Genomic DNA, 17220 nt, shown 5'->3' on the forward strand with positions numbered 1-17220 from the left:
AAAATGTGCCTTGTAAATAAATATTTGCTGAAGAAATACAACCTGTGCCATTAATAATGATTGTGCAACCCGTACAGCACGTAGGCGACAATTATTCACACAATTAATATTCTTGTTCAAAAACAATTTTTCACCATTTATCAGATTTCTGAGAATAAGACAACTACTTACAAAGTGCCATGAAAACTTATAAGCTATCCAAAATAGCTGCTGCTGCTGCTGCTGCTGCTGCTGCTGCTGCTTCTTCTTCTTCTTCTTCTTCTTCTTCTTCTTCTTCTTCTTCTTCTTCTTCTTCTTTTTCTAGAAGCAACTGTAAGTGTTGTCTATGACAATAAACATGTAACTATCTGCCATGCTGGGAATCGCCCTTGACACAGGTGTTCTATAACTGAGCCACAGCTTATTTCCTCTCCATGTCTCCTGATCAAATTTTATCCTCTTGTTTTGTAGGATTCACTCTTTAAAGGCTGTTTTGGCCCTTCTAGCACCTATAGAAAGTGAATGGGTTCAGCTGTGCAACGCGGACGAAGAGCTCCGCCAGAGAGACATTCCCCGGAGCGTGCTAAATAACACTAGCCTTCCCTTCAAGAAAGTGAAGGTTTGTGCTCATTATTCTTTCTTGGGATCTCCTGTTGGCTTAACGAAGGGCTCCCGGATTGGGCCAGTAAGGGTGTTTCTAAACCCCCTACAGATACTGCCCCACTAATGAGAGGCCACAAATACACGAAGCCCTTCAAATTAAGGGCCAAAAGCCCGGGTAAAAAGGAAGGTTTTTGGCCTAAAAATAGACCAAGATGGTGCCTGGGGAGAACCTTCTGCACGCAGAGAGCCACTGCTGAAAACGGCCCATTTCTGTGTCCCTACCCTTCAGACTTTGCATGGAGGAGGAATACAGAAAAGGATCTCAGATGCCAGTCACGGGATCTGGGTTGATTTATGTGGGAAGAGGGGCTGTTTGAGCTATTTATGCTGAGTCAACCATTCACCTGCCTAGTCCAGCATTATCTAGTACAGTGTTTCTCAAACTTGGGGCCCCAAACTTGGACTACAACTCCCATCATCCCTAGCTAGCAGGACCAGTGGTCAGGGATGATGATGATGATGATGATGATAATTTATTATTTGTACCCCGCCCATCTGGCTGGGTTTCCCCAGCCACTCTGGGCGGCTTCCACAGAGACCAAAAATGGCACTAAAATATCACACATTAAAAACTTCCCTGAACAGGGCTGCCTTAAGATGTCTTCTGAATGTCAGGTAGTTGTTTATCTCTTTGACATCTGATGGGGGGGGGCTTTCCACAGGGCGGGCGCCACTACTGAGAAGGCCCTCTGCCTGGTTCCCTGTAGCTTTACTTCTCGCAATGAGGGAACCGCCAGAAGGCCCTCGGCGCTGGACCTCAGCGTCCGGGCAGAACGATGGGGGTGGAGACGCTCTTTCAGGTATACTGGGCCAAGGCCGTTTAGGGCTTTAAAGGTCAACACCAACACTTTGAATTGTGCTTGAAAATGTACTGGGAGCCAATGTAGGTTTTTCAAGACCAGTGTTATGTGGTCTCGGCGGCCGCCCCCAGTCACCAGTCTAGCTGTGCCACATTCTGGATTAGTTGTAGTTTCCAGGTCACCTTCAAAGGTAGCCCCACGTAGAGCACGTTGCAGTAATCCAAACAGGAGATAACTAGAGCATGCACCACTCTTGCGAGACAGTCCGCAGGCAGGTAGGGTCTCAGCCTGTGTACCAGGTGGAGCTGATGGGAGTTGTAGTCCAACAGTAGCTGGGAACCAAAGTTTGAGGAACACAGGATGACAGGGACTCCCTAAGTGTTCTTTTGGCTACTTGACCCTTTTTCCTGGAGGTGCCCAAGAGCTTAACCTCCTAGGGGCCTGCAGGGAATACAAAGCATGTGCTCTTCCTATGGGTCCCATCTCTCACCCCCTATGCTTGACAGATAACAAAATCATAGAGTTGAAAGGGACCGTGAGACTTGATGCTCAGTGCTGCTTTTTACAGCACAATTTCGCTTATCGCCGTTGCAATCCCTTGCTTTTCAGAAAATGCAGACATCTATAGCAAATTGTACCAAACAGTGCAGCTTGCTAGAACAAGGCAGGCGTCAAAGAACAGAGGTTGATCCAAAAGACTGGGAAGAAGCGAGCGCAGTCGCTGCTGAATACAAAGTGCGATTGGGGGAGCTGGGTTGCAAGATGCAGGTGATTGAGACAATCCTGCATGACATGGAAACTTTCCTGGCTTTGCTGATGCATGTGAAACAGTCTTTGGGTGCCTCTGTGCCTCTCAGCCTCGCCCCAGGGCCACCCGGGGAAGCTATGCTGCAGGAGATTTCTCTGATAAAAAAGGAGGCCAAATGTCTCGACGAGAGGTTGAAGCAAGTCAGCATTTACATCGACGATGACGAAAGCGGGAAAAAGATGTGTTGCGAAGACCTCGTCGCTGCGTTACCTGTGAACGAAAGCCCTGTGGTTGGCTCCGTGGAGGAACAAGACATCAACCAGAACAGGGAAGCTCAGGAAGAATTTACCTCGAAGAATAGCGATCTCTTTAAAAACATCCAAGACGTGCATGTTAAGATCAGCAAAATAGGCTTGAGGGAGCCAACGATCCTTGCTGTTCAGCAAAGGTGAGGTTTCTCTTTTCCCCCTCCCTCTCAGATTCAGTCAAATAAAGTTGAGGATATTTTTCCTCGGTGTAGTAAAGTAGGAATATTTAGAAAATTATTCTTTGGCCAAGCAAAAGAGAGTGAGGCCTTGTGGGAGTTTCATCAGCCACAAGGACCCTGGGAAAGGAATTGTGTATCTTTAAAATTCTAGACAACTGACTCCTCAGCTGAAAGGTTTATTAGAACCCAGGATGTCTTGATTAATGAAGGATCTAACACCTGAGTTCAATGATGTAAACATCCCCCCTCCCAGTGTTGTTATCTGCCCTTGAATTGCCTGGGAATGTGTCTCTGACGGAAGGGAGGAAACCCTTTGATTTAAAAGTTTGAATTCTAAATTGGTCCAGCTGTCAAGAGGTAAATTGATAGACTAGCAAGCCGATCATTGGTGCATTCAAAAAATAATTTGAGTTTATGATTGGCTTGAAAGTTACGACGCAGGTTGCGGATTGGAAATAAAAGATCAGAGAATCCTCTGCTCTTGGCCTCTCTGCCTTTGCCCTGCAAATCGCAAAGATGCCCGGCTCTATGGTTCCAGCTTAATAGGCCGCTATTCATCTTTTGAAATGGAGATCTTCGATCGTCTTCTACTTGCAGAGGCTTAAAGAACAGCAACTAGCCTATCTTTGTGTTAGAGTTGTAAGTATGTAATCTTAGTTAGTCTATGTAGCTTTGTTGTTTTCTTACCTGTAACGTTCTAAAAGATGTGCCTGCTATTTTAGCATGTTTCTTATGTTACTTTAAAATAAACATTTTAAAGATGAAACTGTTTTAGTTGTGTGCCTTTCCACAAGGGAATAGCTAAGTCCTAGCCTTACGCTTGGTTACGCTATACTGTAGAACTTCTGCCTGCAAGTCTGTGGATACAGCTTGTAGAGAAGGGGACAGCCAGGCTAATGGGTCACGGCCTTCTCCCTGGGTTGTGATTCTGGATCCCCTGGATCAGAGGGAGTGGTGGCAGCCCTACCGGGTTTTGTTTGTTCTGTTTTGCAAAAACGTATGTTCGTCCGCCAACCCTGTCCTGGGCGTCCTGGTCTGGCCGGAGAGCAGAGACAGGAGAAGGGAGGGGCAAGAGGTTGGGGACGAGCATTACTACACTCGGGAAAATGGAAAATGGGTTAGGGGGAAAGAAAAGGGGTGTCTACAGTGGTACCTTGGGTTAATGACTTAATTCATTCTGGAGGTCCGTTCTTAACCTGAAACTGTTGTTAACCTGAGGTACCACTTTAACTAATGGGGCCTCTCCGCTGCCACCGTGCCGCTGCTGCACAATTTCTGTTCTCATCCTGAAGCAAAGTTCTTAACCTGAGGTACTATTTCTGGGTCAGCGGAGTCTGTAACCTGAAGCGTCTGTAACCCGAGGTACCACTGTATATGACTATTGGGTTCATGGGTTCAGCTGCCTCCCCCCCAAATCCAATAAGTAAATAGAAATAACTTACTGAGCAACTGTATTGCAGATAACTTGGTTCTGTCCTCCTAACATAAAGCCTGCCCCCCAATAAATCCTGGCTATGCCCATGTTAGGGTTCATTGTTTTTAATCACAAAACTGAGAAACAGTAAGATACCCTGTAGAAGTGGGAGGAGCATAGCACCCATAGGAGCTTTTATACCAGGCAGTGGCATGGAAATTGTATTCATCAGCACCCTAAATACCCAGCAGCACAGGTGACAAAAACTGATGCGACTTGTTCCTGTTTCTAGGTTGAAGTCGATCAGTGAACTGCGGCAGAAGCTGGACCGCCTTGCTGCGGAGATGAGGTCCTTGAATGAAGTCGCCAGCCGGCTTTCGCGGTCCGCAAATGGCCAGGGGGAAGAAGTCAAGCGGCAGTGGAAACTCACGGAGGGCTTGTGGAAGAAAACAAAGCTTGCCATTGCCGAAAAGTGAGAGGCTAAGTTTGTGTGATTTCGTGCAACATTTTCCGGAGCTGGACAGTGGGGTGGGGCAGCGGCTCTTAACTGACCTCCTGGCAGTGCTGCTTACAGGGAGGAGAGTGGGAGGGGCAAGCGCCATATTGGCTCCGCCCATGTTTTTGCAGTGCCGGCCTCCCTTCCACCTTGCCACTCCCTCTCTCCCTGGTAAGCAGCAGCAAACCACCTGCTGGGAGATCACTGCTTCCCCTCTAGACCAGGGTTTTCCAAACTTGGGTCTCCAGCTGTTTTTGGACTACAACTCCCATTATCCATAGCTAGCAGAACCAGTGGTCAGGGGTGATGGAAATTGTAGTCCACAGACAGCTGGAGACCCAAGTTTGGGAAACCCTGGGCGAGAGGGAGTGCACTATTCCATCATGCAAAGAGGAGACTGCACAATGGAATTCTGCTGCCATTTGTTGGAAACCTAACTTCCCATCAATTGAGAGTTGTCCATTTTTTAGCACAATTCCCCCCTAACTTTCCTTACTGCAAAAACTTAATTAAAGAAAGTGGATTTGTAGTGCCAGAATGCTTTGATCTTTTTCAACTGCGGAAACCTAAATTTCTGGTATGCGGTTGAATCTCTGCTGCAGAATAGTGACCCTGTTCTCTCTCTTTCTCCTTTACATAAAGCTCACATTCCCTGGAGTTGGCTGGATGTCCATTGGATCCTCTTGGTCAGGAAATACTTTAAAATATCTTCCTGTTCCAAATGAAGCCTTGCTTCATTTTTTCAAAAACAGGTTTCTAGTTCCTGTGGCTGCAAAGCAAGACTGTAAACCTGTGGCCCTCTTGACATTGCTTGGCTTCTGTACTAAAAGCCAGATCCCTTGATTTGGAAAACGAGTGCTTTCAGGCTTAGGCCATCCTGCAAACGTGTCGATTATTTTTGCTTTGCTTTCTTTCAAATAGGCAGGAACACTGTGCGAGAGTGATGGAGCTCTTGAAGCAATATCACAGCTGCAAAAACTGTCTGACAGGCATTATTCAGAAGCAAGAACATACCTTGTCTCAGCAAGTGTCTTACATGGGAAAAGAGAACTTGCAGAGGATAATTGCCATGGTGAGTTTATTGTGGTACCGTGCAAAAGCAGATAAAGCGGCACAATTTTTATGGTGGCCACGGAATCCTAGCTTTAATTTTTTTATACAATGAAATAAGAAACGGGTGTGTGTATGGTTGCAAAGTTGGGCTTTAAATCGAAAGAAGTCAACCTTAGATGTTGTTGGGCTCCATTTCTCATCACCCCGATGGCTGCCCATGTTGTGTGGAACGGGCAGGAGGGACCCCATCGACACCTGTATGGCCACAGGTTGTCCACCTCTGCTTCAAAGTATAAGGGAAGCTTGAAAGTAGGTCCAGACCTCCGCCTTCTTGTTGCATCCAGGAACCGGTGAGCCAGTGTGGTGTAGTGGTTAAGAGCGGTGGACTCGTAATCTGGTGAACCGGGTTCGCGTCTCCGCTCCTCCACGTACAGCTGCTGGGTGACCTTGGGCCAGTCACACTTCTCTGAAATCTCTCAGCCCCACTCACCTCACAGAGTGTTTGTTGTGGGGGAGGAAGGGAAAGGAGAATGTTAGCCGCTTTGAGACTCCTTAGGGTAGTGATAAAGCCGGATATCAAATCCAAATTCTTCTTCTTCTTCTTCGGTATTCATAGTGTGTATGTGTGTCCTGATGAAAATTCCAAGGGCCATGTCAGGGGGCTGCCATCGGGACAGGGAAGGGAGGCAGGGGGCCGCTGGGATACAGAGAGCCTCCCAAACTCCTGAGGAGCAGTTCCTCTTCCAGCGGTGGGAAAAGCCACACCTCCAGTGGAGAAGAGAGGGAAGGGGCCAGCCAAGTGAGGAAAGGGCTCGAGGATGCTGCTGAGAGTCCCAGCACCTCACCTCGCCAGGCTGGCCAGGAGGGACGCACATCCCTTCCGTCACCCAGCTTACACAGAGGCGTGAAACGCAAGGAGGGGAGGAGGAGGTTTCAGGTGCTGAAGTTCTTATGTTGGGGGAGAAGCCGGAAGGGGCCACTCCCGGATTCTGCAAGTGACTCTGCACTGTAAATAGTTTGCACAATAAAACCTGTAAAAGACAGGTCGGAGTCCTGCCTGGTTACTCACGAGCAACCACCACCACCTGACAGGCCATATAATGAGTGGCTGGAGTGTTGCATATGACTCTTAGTCTTGAGTTTTGTGAGCCCAAGTGTAGGCTAAAATATTGCAATGACAATGATGCAGGGATAAAGACACACAGGAGAGCCATTATGGGTAATGGTAAAAGGTAAAGGACCCCTGGACAGTTAAGTCCAGTCAAAGGCGACTGTGGGGTTGCAGCGCTCATCTTGCTTTCAGGCCGAGGGAGCCATCATTTGTCCACAGACATTTTTCTGGGTCATGTGGCCAGCATGACCAAACCGCTTCTGGCGCAACGGAACACCGGGACGGAAACCATAGTGCACGGAAACGCCATTTACCTTCCTGCCACAGCAGTACCTATTTTTCTACTTACGCTGGTGTGCTTTAAAACTGCTAGGTTGGCAGGAGCTGGGACAGAGCAACGGGAGTTCACTCTGTCATAGGGAATCAAACCGCCGACCTTTCGATTAGCAAGCCCAAGAGGTTCAGTGGTTTAGACCATGGGTAGGCAAACTAAGGCCTGGGGGCCAGATCTGGCCCAATCACCTTCTAAATACGGCCCGCGGATGGTCCGGGAATCAGCATGTTTTTACATGAGTAGAATGTGTCCTTTTATTTAAAATGCATCTCTGGGTTATTTGTGGGGCATAGGAATTCGTTCATTTTTTCCCTTCAAAATATAGTCCAGCCCTCCACAAGCTCTGAGGGACAGTGGACTGGCAAAATTTTGGCGTTATTTTCCCCATGGCAAGGATAGGAGAGGGGGTTTGCTGCTATCTGTTGCGTCAAGCCCTTTGCCCTACTTTCTCACCGTCTGCCCAGCTGTATCTACTGCAGAACAGACTTCATTGTCTGCCAGAAAACAAAGACCTAGTTAGCGAATGTTGTCTAATCACCAGACGCTAGAGGTCAGGGTTTCAGTGGCCGTGCTCCATCGGTGCACAAACAAGCAGCCTTATAGAGTTCTGAGATGGAAAGTTAAGAAGCAAAACATGGTGCCTTTTGAAATTCAGAAAGTCAGTTCTTATTTCACACGACTGTAGCTTCCAGAATCGTTTGCACAAAATATCTGAAGCAAATAAAATATGCACATGCTCCATAACGCAACAGTATTTTCCCCCCTTCCAAAATCTTGTGTAAATTAATACGGAAACCAGAATCATGTGACTGATGCCTGATGCTAATGTTTAATTGATTGGTGTTGCAGTTTTGAGGTTCTCTTTATTGGTTCCTGTGGCTTTGTTTCTCTCTCCTTTTTAATGTGTTTTAAACAGCTGTGTTAATGCTCTATTTTTGTTGTTTTCAATAGTACTGTAAGCAGCATAGAAATTTTAGAATGGGAAAAGCTTGAGGCTGGATACAGTTTTTAAAAAACATAATGAACAGGCAAACAAATAATTGGAATTTTCTCTACAATGAACAGGCTGACAAGTCATGCCTTCCTAAAAAGGGAGAAGGCAGAACTGTAAAACCCGTCTGAAAGATAACATAACCGGTGTAGACCTTATTCTGAACAAAATGTTACTAAAAATAAGTATTTTTCTTTGCTCTTAATGGTATCTGTTTAGATAGATAGATAGTTTATTACGGCCATAGGCCCATATTCAATACATACAGTCATACAGCAAAGCAGGTATAAAAAAATAAAATTAATAAATTAAAATACGTTTAAATCAAGTACATCTCAAACCGTGAATTTCTAAATTCCATTAAAATAAGAACAATATGATGGTATCTGTTTGTTTCATTTCTGATTCTTATTTTTATGGTTTTTTAAATGGTTACAAATATTAAAATTAACTTCAAAAGCACTGTATTTCTGATGGATAGGCACCCAGGATTCTTCCTGTTTAAATTGCCCCAAATGCAAGGTGCTTACAGGTGCATATTATCACTTTTCCACAGGTCAACGTGGTCAAACAAGAATTTAACAACCATTCCGAGGACATTGACAGAATAAACCAGATTGGCAAAAGCCTTCAGTCCCAGCTGAACAAAATGAAAAGCTTGGAGGATCCTCCCTTTGAGAATGAGGCTAACGCTATTGTGGACAGATGGCTGGATGTATGTAAAAAGTAAATGATCAGGGTGGTCTGATCTGTTATGCATTATAGTAATTGAATCTGGCTCGCAACTAATATTTCGGATGAATTAAATGCGGTATGCCGGAGACTCCTAAATGTGTGTGTGTGTGGGGGGGGGAATCAAGCTTTCACCAAAGAGTGCGGGTTAAGAGTGTCAGGCTATCAGTTCTATATGGCTTTCTGTCTCATGTCGGTCATGGTCTCCCCTAAGGGATAATTCTGGGAGATATAGACAAGCAGCTTTAATAGGTTGCGCCTTTTGGGAACGCTAAGCCCTCCAGGAAAGATTTCAGTAGCGCAAATCTTACAGATCGGCCGTAGGAATGTTTTTCTTCAAATGCAAGAAGATGTTGGATCTGCTTGAGTCTGGGACTAGTTGGGACACATTATGGGGAGGTGATCAGATCTGATGAGCGCAAACCACCTTGTCAGACCTGTCTTGAGAACCTGGAGTGTTGCCATTGTCTTTGATGTGATAATATCCTAAGCCATATTTGGTAAGAAACTGTCTCCATACAACGGATTAACCTCCCCTCCTCCCCCACTTCTTGTTTATGGGGCTGACTCCGTCTCATGCTCCCTTTGCCGATGAAGGTGCTCGCTTGGAAATATTTATGCTTCGATCTTTTTTGACCTGCTAGGTCAATGAATGGACTGAAAACTACTGCAAAAATCTGGAAAGAGCTCTGGCTTTGTGGGACAAGCTCCTTAATTTATCAAGTTCAACCGAGGAGTGGTTAAACGCAGAGCTGAAGAACTTGGACGGTGGCCGCCTGACTGAAAAGGAGCTGGCAGACCTGGAGGTAAGGTCGATGGGGGCAGCAAGGGGCATAGCTGTGGCTCAGTGACAGAGCACCTGACTCGGTCCCCAGATTCACTCCCCAGCATCTCCAGGTAAGACTGGGAGCCGCTACCAGGTGGACCAGTGGCCTAACTCATAGAACCATAGAACTGCAGAGTTGGAAGGGTCCCTGAGGATCATTTAGTCCAACCCCTTGCAATGCAGCCGTCCCATATGGGAATTGAACCTGCAACCTTGCGGCTCAGGACCGCCTCTTCCCAAATGAACCTACCTGGACCCTGAGATCATCTTCTGAGGCCCTTCTTCGTGTGCCTCCTCCTCGAGAGGCCCAGAGGGTGGCAAGATGAGAACAGGGCCTTCTCTGCAGTGGCTCCCTGTCTGTGGAAGACTCTCCCCAGGGAAGTTTGACTGGCACCTTCATTATACACCTTTAGGCGCCAGGCAAAAACGTTCCTTTTTAACCAGGCCTTTGGTTGACCTGATTGATATCCTATACCCTTTTAAAATGTGGCTTTTGGGGGGGGGGAGGTGTTATTGGGTTATTGTGATTTTTATATATTGTGATCTTTTCTGTGAACTGCCCTGAGACCTCCAGGTATAGGGCATTATATAAATAAAATAAATAAATAATTTATCAGCGTCACGCTCTAAAAACCAACTGAGCTTTCCAGTTGGTTTAAGTTAGTAACATAGAAATGTTATCTGCCAATTAATTACAGTGGTACCTCAGGTTACATACACTTCAGGTTACATACGCTTCAGGTTACAGACTCTGCTAACCCAGAAATAGTGCTTCAGGTTAAGAACTTTGCTTCAGGATGAGAACAGAAATCGTGCTCCGGTGGTGCGGCGGCAACAGGAGGCCCCATTAGCTAAAGTGGTGCTTCAGGTTAAGAACAGTTTCAGGTTAAATACGAACCTCTGGAACGAATTAAGTACTTAACCCGAGGTAATGCCGTTGACTGGTTCTAAACTAGATGGTGACTGGAATGATGCAATTTACCCTGCAGTTGGAAATTGTTGATTCCCCTCACCCTCTGGTCTTCGGCCTTAGAGTTCCAACCTAAGTGCTGTGTTGGATCCATAATGGAAATGCTTTTCTTTTCCCTTTTTTTAAAAGTGTGGGGATGTGAGGGGCGATTGGAGAGGTACATATGTTAGAGACAGTAACTTTATTCAAGCGTTCAGAAAAGGGCATGAGGACAAACCAGGGAGCTGAAAGTATCCCAAGAAGCAGGAGGGCTGTCGCAGAGAATTTGCCTTGCGTGCAGAAGGTCCCCAAACTCAGTCCCTGGAATCACGAGTTGGTTTGGGGAAAAACCCAGTCAATGAACACAATACTGAGGTAGGTGGACCAATGGTCTGCCTTGGTCCAAGGCAACTTCTATTCAAGGAGGAGTTATATCCCAGTGGGAAATGTGCTGAACTGCTCCTTCCCACCATGGCCAAATATAAGTGTTTGGAATGGAGCTATTTGGGTCTCTGCAACATGGTGTATGAAAACAAAGCACTGCCGTTCCTGGACTTAAGCACACCCTAAAGCACGTGGGGACGCGGGTGGCGCTGTGGGTTAAACCACAGAGCCTAGGACTTGCCGATCAGAAGATTGGCGGTTCAAATCCCCGCGATGGGGTGAGCTCCCGTTGCTCAGTCCTAGCTCCTGCCAAACTAGCAGTTCGAAAGCACGTCAAAGTGCAATTAGATAAATAGGTACCACTCCGGTGGGAAGGTAAACGGCGTTTCCGTGCGCTGCTCTGGTTCGCCAGAAGTGGCTTAGTCATGCTGGCCACATGACCCGGAAGCTGTATGCTGGCTCCCTCGGCCAATAAAGCGAGTTGAGCGCCGCAATCCCAGAGTCAGCCACGACTGGACCTAATAGTCAGGGGTCCCTTTACCTTTACCTTAAAGCACGTATCCATGACACTGTTTTAATTCTGTTAGTGTCTGATTACGTTTTAATGCAGTTTAATCACATTTCCCCTGCTGCTGTGTGGGACATCTTCAGGAGAAGGGAAGGCTAAGGAGTAAACCTTACACAAATCCAGAATGGAGTCCCTAAGATGGTTGGATGGCTCCTTGTACAGTGGTAACTCGGTTTACGAACTTAATTCATTCCAGAAGTCCATTCTGAAACCAAAGCGTTCTTAAACAGAGGCGCGCTTTCCCTTCTGAGGCCTCCTGCCGCCGGTGCCCTTCCACCGTTCGGCTTCCGCGGCAAAGTTCTCTAACTGGGACACCTACTTCCGATTTTGTGGAGTTCGTTTCACGAATTGTTTGTTAACAGGACTGTTTGTAGACCGAGGTACCACTCCTTCCAGCAACTCCTGCAGCCTGGCTGGGGCCAAACATGTTGCTCTGCTTTCCTTTGGACCACAAGGCCGGGGGGGGGGGGGGCGTGTCTTTTAATCCAGGAAGCCCAGGAACTCCATGCACACAGCCCAGGCTTGCTCCCTGAACAGATCACTTTGGTGCTGCCAGCACAGCAAAAGCAACACGGGAGGCAGCAGTTACAAGTTCTTGGCCTCTGCATCCACAGCAGGCGCTGTGATTCTCCAGCAGTTTGGCTGTACCTTCAGAGATGCACTCCATTGTCTCTCGTGACAGACGGATGCCAACAACGTTTTAATGATCGCGTTTTCTAGCTTGTTCTCTTTTTATCTGTGATTCTTCAACCTCGTGCCAAGTGGAAATCTGTTCAGTGTCTCGAAAGATTTATAAGCGATCCGTGTGGCCGTTCGTTTCTAACCTGCGGAACGAAAGTTAAAACTTGTTTGGCCCGTGAGACAATTTTGCCCTCTTTCTTCGTAGGCTGGCTTGAAGTCCCAACAAAAGAATCTAAAGGAGTTTGATGCAAAGGTGGATGAAATTCAGTATCTCCTCAATGGCTACGAGACCCCACTTGAATTGCAGGTGAAAGGGAGAGGGGGGCTATCATTGCGATCACAATTCGTCAGGAGGTTATGTATTGATATAGATAAGATGCCTGCCATCAGGGGGATTGGTGTTGATTGAGAAGGGCAGAAACGATTGCAACCTTCTTTTTCTACCTGTGCATATGAAGAAATGCAAAATAGCACTAGTAAATATACTTAGGGTTTTACCCAGTGAAATTGTCTCGTTGGCAAAAGGACATCTACATGTGTATCAGAACTTCTCTCTCTCTCTCTGCTCCTTCACACAGTGCCTACTGTATTTTTCCATGTATAACACGCAACCGTGTATAAGACGTCCCCTATTTTTGGGTACTCCAATTTAAGAAAATGGGGGGAGGAGATGGCCCGGAGTCGAGCTTTTTGCTGGCAATCTCACCCCAATTGCAGGAGCAAGAGCAAATTCAAATCAGACCTTGCCGCAGCCACCAATCATAAAACCAATCGCCGCAGCAGCACCCAATTCAAAGCAGCCCTTGCTGCAGCCACCAATCACACACAACATCGTCACTGACAAGCTCCTGATAGCGGCTGTGACCAATCCCCCAACCCCCACCTGCACTATCCATGTATAAGACGACCCCCGGTTTTGATCATTATTTTACAGTAAAAAAAACACCTCGTCTTATACACCGAAAAGTACGGTAGTTCTCCTGCGGAACTCCCTCCCACTGGAGGCAGCAATGGCCACCAACTTGGCTGGCTTTACAAGTGGATTATACAGATTCATGGAGGGTAAGGCTACCAGTGGCTGCTCGCTATGCTCCTCCTCCACAGTTGGAGGCAGTAATGTTTCTGAATGCCCATTGCTGGGAACCACAGAAGAGGAGAGTGTTGCTCTTGTGCTCAGGTCCTGCGTGTGAGTTTCCCGCAGGCACCAGGTCGGTTGCTGTGACGATGCTTGGACTAGACGGCCCAGCCGGGCTCTTTTTATCTTCTTATGCAAGTCCTCTGTTTTCCCCCCCTTTCCCAGGTCATCAAATCATCTCTTTTGAACAAAATGGAGCTAATAATAAAGCACTTACCAAACCAGTCAATATCCACTGAACTCAATGGCAACACAGCTGAGCTGAAAGAAGATCTTAACCTGGCCAAGACGCAGATTGGAATGACAGAATCGCTTCTCAGATCATTGTCTCCTTCTAACACCTTGGGGATTTTTGCTAAATTGGAGGTATTCTAAAAACACACAAACACCTGCTCTGTCTCTCACTCTTCTTTGGTTAACACCTACGGTATCGGCTCTGGCTGCCATCCGAACTGTATTCAGAACTTCTCTAATGCTAACAAAGGAATCTTAAAGATTTATAGGGCTGGCACAGATTTAACAGGTTTGGGAGCAGGGCCAAAGGATGATATATTTACACTATTGTTCCACTTTTGCGGTAGACTTCTTCTTGCACAGCAGAACTTCCCCTTCCTTTTCCCTGCATTATATTAGGAAATATGTGTTTTGCAAAAAACGTATTATTAGGCGAAATAGCGTACCAAAAGGAGAAATTCACACTCAAATGCTGATGAATTCTCATGAGGACTTTAAAAATAAAATAAAAATTGCAAACTGATGTGGAAATGTGGGGAACTGAACAAAAGACTTGAAAAACAAAATACTGAAATAAATGCAATTGACAGATTTGTACATCCCTAGTGAGAGCACTTCAGACACTCAAAGACTGCTGTCATATTCCTCCCCCGCTCTGTTTCTTCGTTAAACATAATTTCTTCAGCCTTTCTTCTTAGGATACTGTTGTAAACAAAAATTGCCCTTTTCCCTTTTGGGGTATCCAAGAGACCATATAGAGTCCTTACATAGGTTCCCTATTGGTAGGAGAAAATAACAGAGGCCAACCAGAGAATATTGAGAAGCAAAGCAGCTAGTAAGCTTGATCTTTATTGATCTGTTGCAACAGGGTGCTCCCCTCACATGCAGGAAAGGAAGAGGAACCCAGAAAAATGGCATGCAAGGCCTTATAAAGACTTTTGAAATTCCCATCTTGTAGATCAAGACCATCCTCAGGAACACCATACATACATCACAGAAGGGGTGTAACCTAAGACTTTGTTGTTGTTTAGTCGTTTAGTCGTGTCCGACTCTTCGTGACCCCATGGACCAGAGAACGCCAGGCACCTCTGTCCTCCACTGCCTCCCGCAGTTTGGTCAAACTCATGCTGGTAACCTCGAAAACACTATCCAACCATCTCGTCCTCTGCCGTCCCCTTCTCCTTGTGCCCTCCATCTTTCCCAACATCAGGGTCTTCTCCAGGGAGTCTTCTCTTCTCATGAGGTGGCCAAAGTACTGGAGCCTCAGCTTCACAATCTGTCCTTCCAGTGAGCACTCAGGGTTGATTTCCATGGGACTTTCAAGAGTCTCCTCCAGCACCATAATTCAAAAGCATCAATTCTTCGGCGATCAGCCTTCTTTATGGTCCAGCTCTCACTTCCATACATCACTACTGGGAAAACCATAGCTTTAACTATACGAACCTTTGTTGGCAAGGTGATGTCTCTACTTCTCAAGATGCTGTCTAGGCCTGTCATTGCCCTTTCTCCCAAGAAGCAGGCGTCTTTTAATTTCGTGGCTGCTGTCACCATCTGCAGTGATCATTGAGCCCAAGAAAGAACTTCTCTTGAGTTCTTCAAGCCCCTTCGCCACGGCAAGGCAGTGATCCATGAAGGGGAACCTAAAACTACCCCTCAGATACATCACACCTGCATCACAGAAAAGGCAGTCTAAAACAGAAATTTGAATATGGTTTTCTCCTGATGTTGTTTATCTCCTGTCTGGCAGGTTACTTGATTGGATTGCCTGGGGAGCCTGGCCAGTCTTTTGTAGTGATAAATACTTAGTTCCTGGGCCAGGTCACAGGCTCACACCCTATTCAAACACAGACATACCCTTAAGACAGGATTTGTGAAGGAAAAGACAACAGGGAGGCTTTTCCACTTTGACCATGCAGAGAAAACATTTACTCAGTTTAGGAATCAAAATGGCTTCAGGTCGGTCTTCCTGTGCTGATCTATGTACGTGCAGTTATGAATCTGTGTACATGCAGTTATGAACATTACCATATATCTAAGACCTCAAAATTCCTATCACAATACCTTCGAACATCCTTGCTGCTACTTCTCTGAACCTGTTTTCATTTCCTTCTGGGAAATCCTTCTTAAAAGTGCCACCCAGAACTGGACACAGGACTCCACACATGTTCGGACTAGTGCAGAAGAAAAGTGGAGCTATTACTTCTTGTGAATTTGATGGCTCCTCTCTGTTATTTGTCCCTAGCACTTCTGAGCACAGGGATTCTGTTTAGCTATTTATTTTAAAGTATTTCTAGACCACTTTCTCAAGTCTTGCCTAGCCAAAAGCAGCTTGCGACGGCAAAATCCAACGCAGAGGTATAGCAGAAACAACACTAAGAAAATGGCAAAACAAAAACCCATCTACCACTGCTTGCTATCATGGCACTGGCAGGACTGTCCTCCAAAATCAGAGCCCTTTTGTGATCCCTTGATGGCTGAATGTGAATACCACCATTCTCCTCTACAAGGGAAAGACACCTTAAATGCTGAAGGCTCCATGGCTGGAATGACATTATTCCACAAAATGGCGGATCACCAGAAAGTTGGGGTGGTTCGGAAAATAAGTGCCCAGGGAAAGGGGCAGAAGCTGGCAGTTTTGAGTGGACAAGGGCAGGAAAAAAACAAGGGCCCAATCCTTTCACAGTGTATTTCCATAAAGCAGAGGTAAGGAACTGGATTTGGCCACCAGCACCCATGGGCCATTTTTGATAGGTCGTTGGGGCTGCTGACAGGAAGCTTATGAATACTATCAGCGTTTTTTTAAAGAAGGATTGTTTCCTTTCTGTATTTTAATTTAGGAGATACACCAGAAGATTCTTCAGCAAAAACACCATGTGAAGTTACTTGAAAAAGAGACAAGTTGTTTGAACCCCGAGGTGGTTGAATTAAACAAACAACTCAAAAGCGTCACTGATCTATTTGATTCCAAGATGCAAATGTTCCAGGATCACTTTATGACTCTCCTGAACTGTAAGTAAAATAAACACTACTTCTAGACATCCCTTTAAAAAGAAAAAGAAAAAAAGACACCCATAGATAGATAGATAGATAGATAGATAGATAGATAGATAGATAATAGATAGATAGATAATTTATTATGGTCAAAGACCAGCTCACATAACATAATACAATAAAAACAGCGTTCATAAAGATAAAATATACAATCGGAGCAGATTGCAGCAATAGCTCATGAGTTAAAATTGAGATGTATATATATACATACACCCGTACAACTGAGATTTGGGCTACCATTAAAAAATCGACCCTGAGGCGCCCCAAAGGGCAACTTCAGCATTTCCCTAGTAAGCTATTTTATTCTAGAGGATAATCTGTGCCTACAAATTTGGGCGCAGAATCTGGCTACCAGCCAGGTCGTCTTATGATCTTTGCCTAAGAGGAGAGAATTAAGTTTAGACTTGTCTGAAAGATTGGCGAGCCTCTTCAGCAAAGGATCAATGGTGTCTCTACGAATCTCAACATAAAAAGGACATCTAAAAAATATATGTTCGAGGCTTCCTATTTCCCCTAAGAAAAGATATCCTTTATTTACGTTAATCAGCTACTCACACACTGGCTGGGTTCAACCATCACACAAA

At 45.8% G+C, this 17220-nt stretch overlaps 1 protein-coding gene and 1 long non-coding RNA gene across 2 annotated transcripts in view; one reads left to right on the forward strand and one right to left on the reverse strand.

Moving 5' to 3' along the window:
- The window catches only part of SYNE2 (spectrin repeat containing nuclear envelope protein 2), a 256016-nt gene that overhangs the window by 78462 nt on the left and 160334 nt on the right, over window positions 1–17220 (forward strand). The window contains exons 27-35 of the mRNA XM_083729549.1: window positions 451–598; window positions 2052–2638; window positions 4384–4563; window positions 5509–5659; window positions 8633–8791; window positions 9453–9614; window positions 12422–12523; window positions 13517–13717; window positions 16423–16594. Coding sequence (XP_083585675.1) covers window positions 451–598; window positions 2052–2638; window positions 4384–4563; window positions 5509–5659; window positions 8633–8791; window positions 9453–9614; window positions 12422–12523; window positions 13517–13717; window positions 16423–16594 — 1862 coding nt within the window. The remainder of the gene's footprint in view (window positions 1–450; window positions 599–2051; window positions 2639–4383; window positions 4564–5508; window positions 5660–8632; window positions 8792–9452; window positions 9615–12421; window positions 12524–13516; window positions 13718–16422; window positions 16595–17220) is intronic.
- On the reverse strand, window positions 10009–16649 carry LOC310845143. The gene is made up of 2 exons (XR_014564509.1): window positions 15647–16649; window positions 10009–14287 (listed from the first exon to the last, which is right to left on the reverse strand). It is a non-coding gene; the product is annotated as an uncharacterized lncRNA (long non-coding RNA).

The sequence above is a fragment of the Podarcis gaigeae genome (genome assembly GCF_964106915.1).
Source record: "Podarcis gaigeae genome assembly, chromosome: 1".
In the NCBI taxonomy this organism is placed as follows: Eukaryota; Metazoa; Chordata; class Lepidosauria; order Squamata; family Lacertidae; genus Podarcis; species Podarcis gaigeae.